This window comes from Cryptotermes secundus, unplaced genomic scaffold (assembly GCF_002891405.2).
Source record: "Cryptotermes secundus unplaced genomic scaffold, Csec_1.0 scaffold537, whole genome shotgun sequence".
NCBI classification, from domain to species: Eukaryota; Metazoa; Arthropoda; class Insecta; order Blattodea; family Kalotermitidae; genus Cryptotermes; species Cryptotermes secundus.
This window is the reverse complement of record NW_019740661.1, coordinates 2,215,805-2,229,275: the sequence shown is the minus strand read 5'-3', so window position 1 is coordinate 2,229,275 and position 13,471 is coordinate 2,215,805. Positions and strand designations below refer to the sequence as shown.

Below are 13,471 nucleotides of genomic sequence, written 5' to 3'. Positions count from 1 at the left end.
ATCGTGTACATGCGACAGAAACATGCTAACGACAGCACAACGCTGACTAAGACTATTGTTAAGTTTAAAGCTTCTGGACTATTATGTGAAACGATGTTCATTGCTACTATTCTGAGTTGTTCATCGGCATGGGTTTATTAAAACCACCAAGTTTCGGAAATTGGTTCTCTGTTTCCTCCTTGAACAGGATATGGAAGGACAACTATTCTCTTGGGTCCCTCAGTAGATCTATTGTCAGACCATGGTAGCTCTAACGAGGCACCCAACAGACTGGATTTTGTCCCATATTCTCTTTACTTGAAGACGGAAATAGGACAAATTTCGGAAATTCAGACCCACGTTTAAACGTAACTCCACCGAGGGGCCCAACAGAATAGGTTTCCGAAACGCAGGTTTGAGAGTAGCTCTCCATAGAAGCCCAATAGAATAGACTTTCTCCCATGCCCTACGCACCTGAAGAATTTTCGAAACATATTCATCTGAAGAAACCCAGACCACTGACGAAGTTCAAAATAATACTTTTGAACAAAAGGATTATCGTGCCTTCTATTTGTAGTTCCTCTAGCATTAGAGAACTATTATATTAGTCATTTGTTTTCGTATTTTCCTATACTAATTCTCTAAGGACGTTAGAAACCTAACTTCTTCATTCTGTAACCAGCTAAATCGGATCAGAGACGAAGTTCCGAAGTGTAAAGACCGAGGATGTGGCAATGTGTCTTCTGCTCAGGACTATTGCGCATCTTAGGGCTGAACGATGAGAGCTGGCCCCTAGGAGGATGTATTATATTCACTTATGTATACTTAAAGGAGTTTTATTTATTTATTTTTCTGAAATTTATTTTTGTTGGGTGGGGGGCGAGCTCTTGATCTCTAAATAATTTTGCCTACTGTACGTGACCCATAGATTTGTGAGACGTCGGGGCTCCCACATTTTCTAGACAGTCGGCTCAGAGATGGTGGTGAGGTTGTCAGCCTTACAAGCAGGCCGCCCTTTACCTCAATGAAGATTCCTGCTACTCATTCCTGTTACAGGCTGAGTCGACTTCAGGGCCTAATGCTGCTGCAAGGATTAGGTTAATTGAAAAATCAAGTGACCTCATCGGAAATCGAACATGCAACCTTCCTGTTTATAGGGGTATCTCAGTCAGTATAGCGGTTGGTTACGGGATGAACGGCCGAGGGGTCGGATTTCGAGTCCCGGTAGGGTCAAGAACTTTCTTCTTTCCACGTCGTCCAGACCGGTTCTGAGGGCCACCCAGCCTCCTATCGAATGGATTGCGGAAGAAATTTCCCCGGGAGTAAAACGGCCGGGACGTGAAGCTGAACACTTACCTCCAAGTAGTGTCGAAGTCAAGAATACGTGGATCTACACAAACACTTCTCCATACTTCCTCATAGCGTAGTGCTTAATTAGTTAAGCACAGGGATAATACCACGTTTTGTTACGGTAAGAAGTTCTAAGTGTTCTATATGATAATTTTTCTGTATTTATAATATTTATTTATCTCAGTATACTGACATTTTATTGAGTTTCGGTTTATTTTGTGATGTCTTTTCAATTCCCAGCATTGAACAGCTGCAATCCGAAGGCTGCTGGCAAACGCTGAATTGGAAGGGACGCGGAAAGAAACGACAATGGTCTATATAAGAGTGTTAATCCGACAACTGGGAAAGAAAATCAGGAGAGTCGGACTCCGAGACGAAGTTTGAACTCAAGACCTCTCAAAGACGAAATAAGGGAACTAACCATGATCACCACGCCGTTGACATTTCAGCTTCCATGTTATTTATATCCATGTGAGTTTTGGCTTCACTTGCAGTATGCCTACGCTCAGTACAGCGATGTTTTGGGACCTAGATCGCGTGTGATTTGTAGCGAACAAAGTTTACTGAGGCCAGGAACAGACAGTGTAGTTTGGCGAATGGGTTTATACAGTATCGCTTTATCTTCTCACATATCAGGAACCAAAGTAAGAAATCAAAATTAAATTCACAAAAAAAAATTAAAACCATATAAAATTCAGGGAGTGCTCAATTGGCCTAACATTAAATTCAGAAACATGTAATTTGCTATTCAGTGTCGAAATACACAAAGGTTAAAATAAACAAAATCGAATTTTTTATTTCAGTACAAAATTATAGAATAATAATTGTCAACACCGTCCAGTGTGATTCAATTTGTAGACATTTATGCAAAACTTATCATTCGCGTTGCGGGAATAACATAGATTGGGAGTTTCCGAAAGAAAGGTGCAGAGGAGAATATATGAAGGTTAAAGAGAGGAAGTAATTAAATAACAGAACGCTGACTAGTGAGCTTAATAATTTCACGTGCTATAAATATAGTAAAGTCCGTGTAGGTAAACATTTGTCTGATAGATTTCCTATCCAGAATGGTCTAAAACAAGGAGATGCTTTATCGCCACTCCTTTTCAACTTTGCTTTAGAATATGCTATTAGGAAGATCCAGGTAAAACCAGATGAGACTGAAATTAAACGAGACACATCAGCTGTTTGTCTATGCCGATGATGTGAATCTACTGGGTGATAATATAGATACCATAAAGAAAACACACAAACTTTAATTGATGCAAGTAAGGAGGTTGGTCTAGAAGTAAACAGCGAAAACTAAGTATATGTTGCTGTCTTGTCACCAAAATGCAGGGCAAATAATGACATAAAGATGGGAAACAGATGTTTTGAAAATGTGGCACAGTTCAGATATTTGGGAACAACGATAACAGATCGAAACCTGATTCAGGAGGAAATTGAGAGGAGATTGAACTCGGGTAATGCTTGCTACCATTCAGTCCAGAACCTTTTGTCTTCTCGTCTGCTGTCCAAAAACATAAAAAATAGAATAATCAAAACTATAATTTTGCCTGTGGTTCTGTATGGGTGTGAAACTTGGTCTCTGATATTAAGGGAGGAACGTAGACTGAGGGTGTTTGAGAACAAGGTGTTGAGGAGAATATTTGGACCGAAGAGAGATGAAGTGACGGAGGTTCGAGAAAACTGCGTAATGAGGAGCTTAATTAGTATGATCAAGTCAAGGAGGATGAGGTTGGCAGGGCATGTGGCACGAATGTGGGAGAGGAGTAAAGCATAGAGGATATTGGTGGGAAAGCCTAAGACTGGGAAGACTAAGGCCTAGGTGGGTGGGCAATTTTAAAATGAATCTTCGAGAAATAGGATGGGATGGGATGGATTGGATTGATCTAGCTCAGGAAAGGGACCAGTGGAGAGCTCTAGTGAACACGGTTATGAACCTTCGGGTTCCATAAAATGCTGAGAAATTCTTGAGTAGCTGCAGAATTGGCGGATCCTTAAGAAGGGGAACGCGGTAGCGTAGTTATTTGAGGCACTATGCTACAAGCCGAAAGGTCGCAGGTTCAAGTCAAGAAAAATAATTTTCCTGAGGAGTAAAGCGCGGCCGGCGCGTAAGACTGACAACCATACCGCCGTCTTTGAGCCAACTGTCTAGACACTGTGGGAGCCTCAACGTCTCACAACCCTATGGGCCTTCACGGCCTGTTACAGGGATAGCTTTACTTTACTTTACTTTACTTTACTTTACTTTACTTTTTTTTATTCGCTCTAGTTACATACGAACTTTTCTGGATTATGTGAATGAAATGACTGAAGGTAGAGAGGCTTTATACAAATACAGTGATTCACTGTTGAAACACGGCCTCTTGCTGTTACCCTTCAGAGCAGTCCTTCAATAAAGAACACTGCTTCATTCTGGAAAGAGATTTCTGAAAGCAAGTTCTCATGCCACCGGTTACTATTCTATAGAAATCTCAAAATGTCTTTTTCAAGTTAACAGAAAAAAAATCGTTTTTTACTTTATGTGGAATTTGCATATTCCAAGACTCTCTGGATCAGGAGTTGGAAATTTGTTTTGCTTAGGGTCCAGATGGGCAGTTTCGAATGGACCGAGGCCCGGCGAACTGTATACTCTTACACGTATAGTTGTCATCTAACTGTAAATTATTACATCTTATATAAGTGCCCTGGATACCCAAAAACTTGAAATTTCCGTAACTTGTCGAATTATTTAATTACTTACTTACTTACTTACTTACTTACTCATGAAGCTGAGCCCTTCTTGAGGAGCCGCCAATTCTGCAGCTACTCAAGAATTTCCCAGTATTTTACGGAACCCGAAGGTTCATTACCGTGTTCACAAGAGCCCTCCACTGGTCTCTATCCTGAGCCAGATCAATCCAATCCATACCATCCCATCCTATCTCTCGAAGATCCATTTTAATATTGTCCACCCACCTACGCCTTGGTCTGTCCAGTGGTCTCTATCCTTCTGGATTTCCCACCAATATCCTTTATGCATTCCTCGTCTCCCCCATTCGTGCTACATGCCCTGTCAACCTCATCCTCCTTGACTCGATCATTCTTATTATGCTTGGAGAAGAGTACAAGTTATGAAGCTCCTCATTATGCAGTTTTCTCAAATCTCCTGTCACTTCATCCCTCTTCGGTCCAAATATTCTCCTGAACACCCTGTTCTTAAACAACCTCCGTCTATGTTCCTCTCTTAATGTCCGAGACCAAGTTTCACCACGTATATCAATAATTTACCTATATTATGTATCAGATCACAGTGGTCACGTGGTCTAAGACATGAACCATCTTCACCCGCTCGAACACTGGAGTCGTGGGTTCGAATCCCCCTCGAGGCATGGATGCCTGTATGTCTTTTTTTCTGTATTTTTGTTGTTTTGTGTGTAGGTTGCGGTCTTGTGACGGGCTGATCCTCTGTCCAAAGAGTCCTACCGACTGTGTATAGGATTGGTAAACTGACAAAGTGGCCAAGGTCCAATGGGCTGTAGAGCCATAGAGAATGGAAAGAAAGGAATATACGAGAAAGTAAAAACTGACAGTAAGTCCTTTTGCTAATAATATTTGAACACGAGTTTGGACCGAACATATCATTCTCGCTGTTCGCTTTTGCCCTACGAACCATAATTTGTCTATCCCTGATCTGAAGGTGTGGTAAAGTTGTCCCTGAGCTTAAAGCATATCATCATGACCGTCATGACGGCGCATAAGGGAGTGAAGGTATGGCTCCGCCATTCTTGGCCTCGGTACCGGGTGGAGTCGAGTGGCCGTACTCCCAGGGAAATTCCCCCTCTGCGTATCAATTATATAGGAAGCAGGGTGAGACCCAGTGACGGTCTGGATGCCATAGATTAGAGAAAGTCTCCTGCAATTCCTGGGAATCGAAACCCGAATATTTATCTCGAGAACATATTTGTTTTCAAAATCAAAAGTATTGTTTCCATGAAATTTTGATAATGTTTCAGTTATACCAATACAACATTCGTTTATCCTTTCTTTCCTTCTAAATAAAATTTAGCCCACGAAACAAAATAAAGAAGAGAGAAAGTGAATGTGTTACTTCGGTACTAAGTTGTTAAAATAAATTATTATTGTTATTGTTATTGCTAATTATCATCATCATCATCATCATCATCATTGTGGATAGCAGTCAAAACAATGACCCAGAACTGGTTGGCGCCAAGTTCTCAAGTCGTAATTCAGAGGTTGAAATACTGAAAAAAATGTCATTCCGTGGTGTCCCACAAAAACACAGTTTTGTGTTGAACTTGTCACGTAACATTAAAATGATTATGAAGGCCACGAAAATCCATATGTTATAAAAGACCCACCACTTTTACCCCCTCCCCCGCAAGGAAACAGTTTTTGCAGTGACTGAGCATTCGAACCTGAATTACATATTTCGACATTCGTGCAACAGAGGTCGCAAGATGACCATTTCACTGTACTCTGTCTCGGGCATCGTCACGTTAGTTCCCATTTTTCCCGCTACTCTGCAGAATCTGGCGCGCTCCATAATTTCTTGTACAGTACGAATTTGCCATCGACTTTGTGCGGAATGCGTTCTGAAACACGTATAATTTACAGCAGCATTATTTCATTTTTCGGAATGATGAACTGACGTGGTTGTAAGGTTATGCTTCTTCTGTTATTGCTTCTTAAACACCGAAGGCATATGTTCCAGGATGCTACATTCTTACTTACTTGTTGCCGTGTTGTTAGTCTTCGCCCACAATCAAGGTACGTTTTACTTGTAAACAAAATCTTTTCCGTAGCTCGCAGTGCGGTTTGACGTTTAAGATTCTAAATGTATTTTAGTCAGTATTGGTATTTAATAAAGTAAATTATGTGGGGAGAGAGGTATAATTCAACCATCCCGAGGTACTCCAGTTTCAACAAGATTACATTACAGAAGTAACATATCTGAGATACCGTGTGTCTGTTAGTAACCAATCTCCGTATTTCATTTTTGAGGAACCCTATAGTAAAAGTAGACATATTCGTTCTCTCTAGTCCTTTTCTCCTGTGCATCATTTAACCCAGCTAAAACACCTAAATTATCAATGTGTTACAAGTGAGATACATTAGAATACAAGTCAAGAATTTCTAAAGGTACACACCATAAGTATCATTTATGACATCATCATCATCATCATCATCATTTTAGAGGCTTCTTTGTTTAGTGATGTTTCATCACTAGAATGCAGGGCAGTTATCATGACATAAAGATAACTAAGAGATTCTCTAAAAATGTGACAAAATTAAAATGTTTTTGAACGACAGAAACAAATTGAAATTTGAATCATGAGGAAATTAAGAGCAGGCTGGATCTGGGTAATGCTTGCTACCATTCATTCCAGAAGTTTTGCCTTCTCGTTTGCTGTCTAAACACACAAAAATGAGAATATACAAGACCAACTTTCCTGTGTTTCTGTATGGGTGTGAAATTTGGGTTTGATATTATGGAAAGAGTACAGACTGAAAGCGTTTAAGAACAGGGTGCTGAGGAGAATACCTGGACCCAAGAGGGAGGTTGGCGAAAATTGCATGTTGAGGAACTTTGTAACTTGTACCCTTCACAAAACATACTTAGAAATATCAAGTTAAGGAGGATAAGAAGGGTTGTGGTGGGAAACCCAGAACAAAAGAAACCATTCGGAAAACCTAAACGTGGGTGGAAGGATAATATTAAAATGGCTCTTAGAGAATTATGATGGGGTGATATGGACTGGATTGATTTTATTCAAGATAGGGACAAGTGTCAGACCCTTGTGAACGCGGCAATGAACCTTCGGTTTGCATAAAATGTTGAGACATTCTTCAGTAGCTGAGCTACGGGCGTCTTCTCAAGGAGGATTCTGCTCCAGGGAGTGAGCTCCATCTTGCTGATAATTTCTTCATTTTACTCTGTACCATATATTGAACTAATTTTCACTACCTGTAAAATTTAAGACAAATACAAAGATGTACTACAAATGGAGGAGGTCTTTACTATGATAAAAATGTGTACGAATGTATTCCTTCTTTATTTTGGAGAAACGAGACTTTGCGCGTGTTGCTCAGAAGATTGTAAAAATGCGTGAAGTTGTCACTTGATCAGAAAAACGACCCATTCAACTAAAATAGGTTTAGTAAGCGGTGTCTGTAAGAAATACAATAGACACACAGACAGCCATACTTAGGCTGAGTTCCTTCTGCTCGCCTAAAGAACAGAGTTCATAACAAATAAAACCTGATGAAAGGCGAAGCCCCGCTTGGTCAAAAAACCAAAAACAAAACATACAAAAAACAAGACATACAGTTGTTTTAATTCCTGGAAGTCCGGCGTTTGATCGATACGGTAGCATGATTTCCCAAGAAAATCCTCTAATCTCTACAGACACCGGAAGACCAGGGTTCGAGTCCAGGCAGAGGCCACGTTATCTGGATTCTTTCCATTGAATATTTGTGGATCCTTCTCCGGAGGTAAATTAGCCAGAATGAAGCCCACCACTCATCCCCATCTAATTCTGAGGTTAAGAATGAGTGGAGTTTCACCTCTAGTCCCCAGTAGGCCTTAATGGCTTGGTGTTCAGGCACAGGAATAACATTTCCTTTAAGAGAGTATGGTATGGACCTGGGAGCAGATCTTGAGCCAGATCAATCTACTCGCATCGTCGAAAAAGCTGGCTGACTGATTCATGAAGCAGAGTCCTTATCGAGACTCTGATAGTCGCTCAGCTATTATAAAAATTCCCAGCTATTTATGGAACACAAAGTTTGTTACTATATTAACACATCCCTTTGCCTTTCTTCTATAAGAAACTAAATAAATCCAGTCCAAATCCGCACACACTCTTTCCTTAACGTCAATTTTAATGCCCTCCCATCTACTTCTATGTCTTACAAGTGATTTTTTCTAATCACTTTCCCGACTGAAATTTTGTATAAACGTCTAATCTCATCCACGCATGCTACATACACCACCCATCTAACAACCTTGATTTGATCAATCCAATAATATACGATAGAGAGTAAAAAAAATCCAGTTCTTCCGTTACTCCTTTGTGACAGGCTCAAATATCCTCCTCAGTACCCTGTTCTCAAACATCCTCAATCCGTGTCCTTTCCATAGGGCGAGAGACCAAGTTATACATTCATACAAAACAGCAGGAATATTTTTAATTTTATTTGAACTTATATAAGAAATGTGACGGAGAATCTGGATTGAGTGGTAGCAAGCATTCTTCTTAGCCTATTCGTGAATGTAGTTCCCAGCTTTGCCACATGTTCGCATTGTTATCCTAACCACGCAACCATTCATAATCTCTAGACTTACAAGTAGGTCCCATACAGTTTAATAAAAAAATTAAAAACTCTCACTGTAACAGGCCGCGGAGGCCCATAGGATTATGAGACTTCGAGGATCCCACATTTCTCTAGACATCGGCTGACAGAAGGCGAAGGTTGTCAGCCTTACTCTCCAGCCGCCCTTTATCCCCAGGAAGGTTCCTAGTACTCATTTCTGCTAGAGGCGGAGACGAACCCAGGGCCATATTGCGGCTGGAAGGATTAGGTAAATTGAAAAATCCAGTGACCTCATCTGGAATCAAACCCGCGATCTTCCGGCTTGTAGCATGGTGCCTCAACTAACTATGCTACCGCATGCCCCCATACATTTTGGTACTTAAATATTCTGTTACACCAGATTAGGAGAATGTTCTGCTAAATCGTTGTTAAGTCTGTAAAACCACAGATGAAAGGATGCAAGGCAGTTGACTCTTGCTTAGACAAATCCTGGTTTCTTTTCAGTAGTAGTCTGTTACAGAGATAGCTTTACCTTTTCACATTCACTTCATAATTTATCTAGATAATTAGAAAAGAGCCGGTCACGGTAGCCGAGCGGTCTAAGGCATGCACTGTCTTCGCTCGCTCGGAAGCCGTGATCATGGGTTCGAATCCCACTCAGGGCATGGATATTTGTGTGCGTTTTTCTGTGTTTGTGTACAGGTATAGGCCTTGCGACGAGCTGATCACCCGCCCAAGGAGTCCTACCGAACGTGTAAGATCTAGAAAAACCGAAGTGAACGGAGAAGTTCATGTAGGTAGGCCTAGGCCCACTGGGGCTATAGTGCCAAGGGAAAAAAATAGAAAAGAAGGATGGTATTAGCACATTTTCGAAATTACAGCAGCAAAATATTCAACTATAAACCATGGTCTCAGATGTTCTGGAGGTAAAGAAAAAACGAAATAATTTTTTAATATGTTGCATTCAAATCGTATTTGATTTATTATATAAATGTAGTGTACTATTAAAATACAACTTTGAAGCATGTATTGACGAATGTATAGGCCTGTGTACTCAGTTTTGTAAATGCAAAATAATAACAAGCATTGACGTTTTAATGCCGATTGTTTACTCGTTCACTAAGCAGGTATAGTACCGACTCCTCGCCAATCTGAGTGACAGTATGCGTGTGAATTTAATATTTGTTTATTATAAAGGTAGAGTTCATCGTATATTAGTTATTTTATTTTTAAATCCTTTTGCTGAAGAAGCCCGTTGAATATATCCTGTATACTTCTACAGTCTTAGTATCGGTTCTCTGGACTTCACTTCTTTTTTTTTCTTTCTTTCTTTCTTTCTTTCTTTCTTTCTTTTTCATTTCAATAGAGCCTCGGATTAAAGTATATTGGAAACCCGCTATGCAATACAGGGCCCCGGAATAGCTTCCACAAGCAGCAGTACACAAATCGCAAACCGGAAGTATCTTGAGAGCTCAAGGAACCGAAAGGTGAACGGCTTGCAGCGTGTTCTGCCTCAACTCATTTAGCGTTTATTTGCACATCTCTAATATCGTCTTCACTTCACTCGGGCCTAAGTGTTAATGCAGTCTGCTTTTCAGTTAGCAAATCGGCGGTAGATTGGTGTTGCATGGTAAGAGAGCCGAATTTCGAAGAATGCACACCCAACTTCAGGGAGTAGAGTCCTTCTCAAGAAGCTAACGGTCGCCCAGTTAGTCATGAAATTACGTGTCATTTACGGAAATCGGATGTTCATTACCATATTCACAAAACTCTGGTAGAAAATTATATAAATCCATTACGTTCCTTAATGTCAGATAGTACTAAACAAACCCCTCCTCCAGTCGAAGTGGAGGACAATTTCATAACATAAAAGTATTCATGGAACAAATAAAATTATGGTCATCGGTCCCGATAGGGTTCGGAACCAAGAATGACTGTGCTGACGAAGTCCAGCAGCAAATTACTGCTCCGCTCTGCAAGCTGGGATGTATACCTACAGAGAGTTACAGGATGCAAGGAATGAGGCATGTCTCTTGAAACTTCCCGTTCTCTTGATGTCAGCCCCACCTTACTAGAGCGCAAATCGTTTCGTCAAATTGTGCTCTAAAAACCGAGTAACTTGCATCTGATATGGAGTTAGTCTAGAATCAATGCGAGAAAACTAAGTAGATCGTCTATATTCAACTATCATCATCAGAATTCATGAGAAAATTATTACAGAAATATAGCTAATAAATCATTCGAAAATGTGGCAGACTTCAAATGTCTGTGGCCGACAGTAAAAAATTAAAATTACATTCACAAAGAAATTCAATTCGATAAATATTTGTTACCACTCAGTTCTAAATTTCTTGTCTTCCCGTCTTCTATCTAAAAACTTGAAGATTAAAATATACAGGTAAAAACGGCAAAGGTTCCCTGTGTTTACTTAATCGAGAGGAAGAGTCAGTAAATAAGTCACAAATGGCTATACAACTAAAATATATGATATTCAAACCTGGGGGGAAGGGGACTTTATTTCTTGACATATCCTCCACCAACACTGATACACTTGACCCATCGCTTTACCAATGCGTCTAAACCCACAGCATAGAAGTCTTTCGACTGTTGTACAGCCACTTCCGCACCTCCCTTTTAACCTCATCGTCATCAGCGAAATGTTTGCTGCCAAGATGAAACCGCTTTACGTGACAAACACTTCCAAACATAAACAAGAAACATTTCTTTATTAATATCCTTTGCATTGAACCCTTTTGCCCATAAAAATCGCACGAAAGAACCTAGATTTTCTGTAGTACACTCCTCAAACACGGTTGCCATTTTGACTACTGAAACCAGCCTCAGAATATGTGCATGCGGTCTCGTACCTAGACTGTTACGAAGCTGGAATGTGTTGCTGCTTAGTGATACACATAGAAAATTTATTATATCCATTACAGCTGTTTCACTTCCATTTGTGACCTTTTTACTGACTCTCCATCGTACTATACTACAAAGAGGTAAGGGGAGTGGAGGTGTAGCTCCATCATTCTTGACTTCGGTACTAGATGGAAGTGAACGGTTAGCTTTACGTCCTGACCACTTCGCCCCCAAAGAAAGAGCCTCTGGTACTCATTGTATAGAAGGCTTAGAGGGCCCCAGGAACGAAAGATTAAGACGTATAACCTCCAATTTACCCGCTGAATAGGTATGAAATTTGATACATTTCACCGAATATTATCAAATTAAGGAAGATGGGATATGCAGAACATGTATCACGCGTGTGAGAGATGAGAAATTAATATAAAATTTCGGTTGTTAGAAGAGACTACTCGTACTTCTGGAATTTGGATTAGGAATAAAGAAATAATGTGTGAGGTATGCACTGGATTTGGCTGGTTTACAATAATGTCTAGTAGCGGGACTCTGTCTACACGGTAAAGAACTTTCGGACTCCATTAACAAGGCGGGGAATCCCTTGGCAAGCCGATCTACTACCTTCTCGTAAAGGACTCTGGTGCATGCAATTCGCCAAAAGGTTGACGTCATCCGAGAGAACGGCTGCTTCTGACCGACTCACGTGGCACTCTCGGATCGTCTTCTTGTGTACTTTCTTTCTTCCCATCCTTTCTTGACGGGCCACGCGGTAGCGTAGGTGGTTGAGACACTATGCCACCAGCCGTAAAGTCGCGGGTTCGAGTCCCGATGAGGTAAATGTTTCAATGTACCTAATCCTTCCATCCGCACTATGGCTCTGGTGTCGACTCAGCGGCTAACAGAAATGAGAATCTTCCTGGGGGGTAAATGGCAGGCGGCGCGTAAGGCTGACAACCTCACCGTCATCTATGAGCCGATTGTCTAGAAAATGTGGGAGCCTCGACGTCTCACAACCCTATGGGCCTCCGCTGCTTGTTACAGATATAGCTTTACCTTTTGGGGGTCACGCGGTATCGTAGTTGGTTGAGGCACTGTGCCGGAAGGTAGCGGGTTCGAGTCCCGATTAAGTCATTGAAATTTTTCAACTGACCTAATCCTTCCAGCCTCACTATGGCCCTGGTGTCGAATCAGCCTCTGACAGAAATGTGTACCAGGAATCTTGCTGGGGGGTAAAGTTCAGCTGGCGCGTAAGGCTGACAACTTTACTGCCATCTGTGAGCCACAAACGAATAACAGGAGTGCAGAAGCTTCAAAGTCTTACAACCCTATGGGCCTTCACCTCTTTGCAGGGACAGCTTTACCTTCCCCCCACCCCGCTCTTGACGAACCGAAATATGTACCATAGAGACACACTGATGGGGACCGCCAATCCAATGGCGATTCATGTTCTGATGGCGGAATCGCAAAATGTGAATGGTAAATTCAGTTGGCGTTCAAAACAGGCCTTGTTCCGTCTTTGCAAACTCTCACGTAGGTCCCTACAGTATATGAGGACAGGAACGCCCAAATTTAACTCAATACTCAACAAACTGGAGAGACTGGGTAGCGCAGTCGGTATAAGGAACTGACTATGTGTTAGACGGCCGGGTGTCGCAGTTCGAGTCCCAGTAGGGTCAAGAATTTTCTCCTCCCCATATAGTCCAGACTGGTTCTAGGGTCCCCCCACTCTCCTATACAATAGGCACTGGGTCTCTTTCAGCGGGGGTAAAGCGGCCGGGGCGTCAAGCTGACAAATCATCTCGAACTAGTGTCGAGGATAATAATAATAGGACCTATGCATCCACTCCCCCATACGTCTTCATGAGGTTGTGCTTAAGCACAGGGGCAACTTAGCGGCCTCCGTAGTCTAGGGATAACGTTCCCACCTCATGACTCAAGGTACGCGGGTTCAAACCCGGCGGAGGTC

General features: G+C 41.5%; 1 protein-coding gene across 1 annotated transcript in view; it reads left to right on the top strand.

Annotated features, from left to right (window-relative positions):
- Window positions 1-5,905: 5,905 nt before the first annotated feature.
- LOC111872499 overlaps window positions 5,906-13,471 on the top strand; it is a 31,716-nt gene continuing 24,150 nt past the window's right edge. The window contains exon 1 of the mRNA XM_023866456.2: window positions 5,906-6,102. Within this exon, the coding sequence (XP_023722224.1) occupies window positions 6,048-6,102 (55 nt within the window). The 5' untranslated portion in view covers window positions 5,906-6,047. The remainder of the gene's footprint in view (window positions 6,103-13,471) is intronic.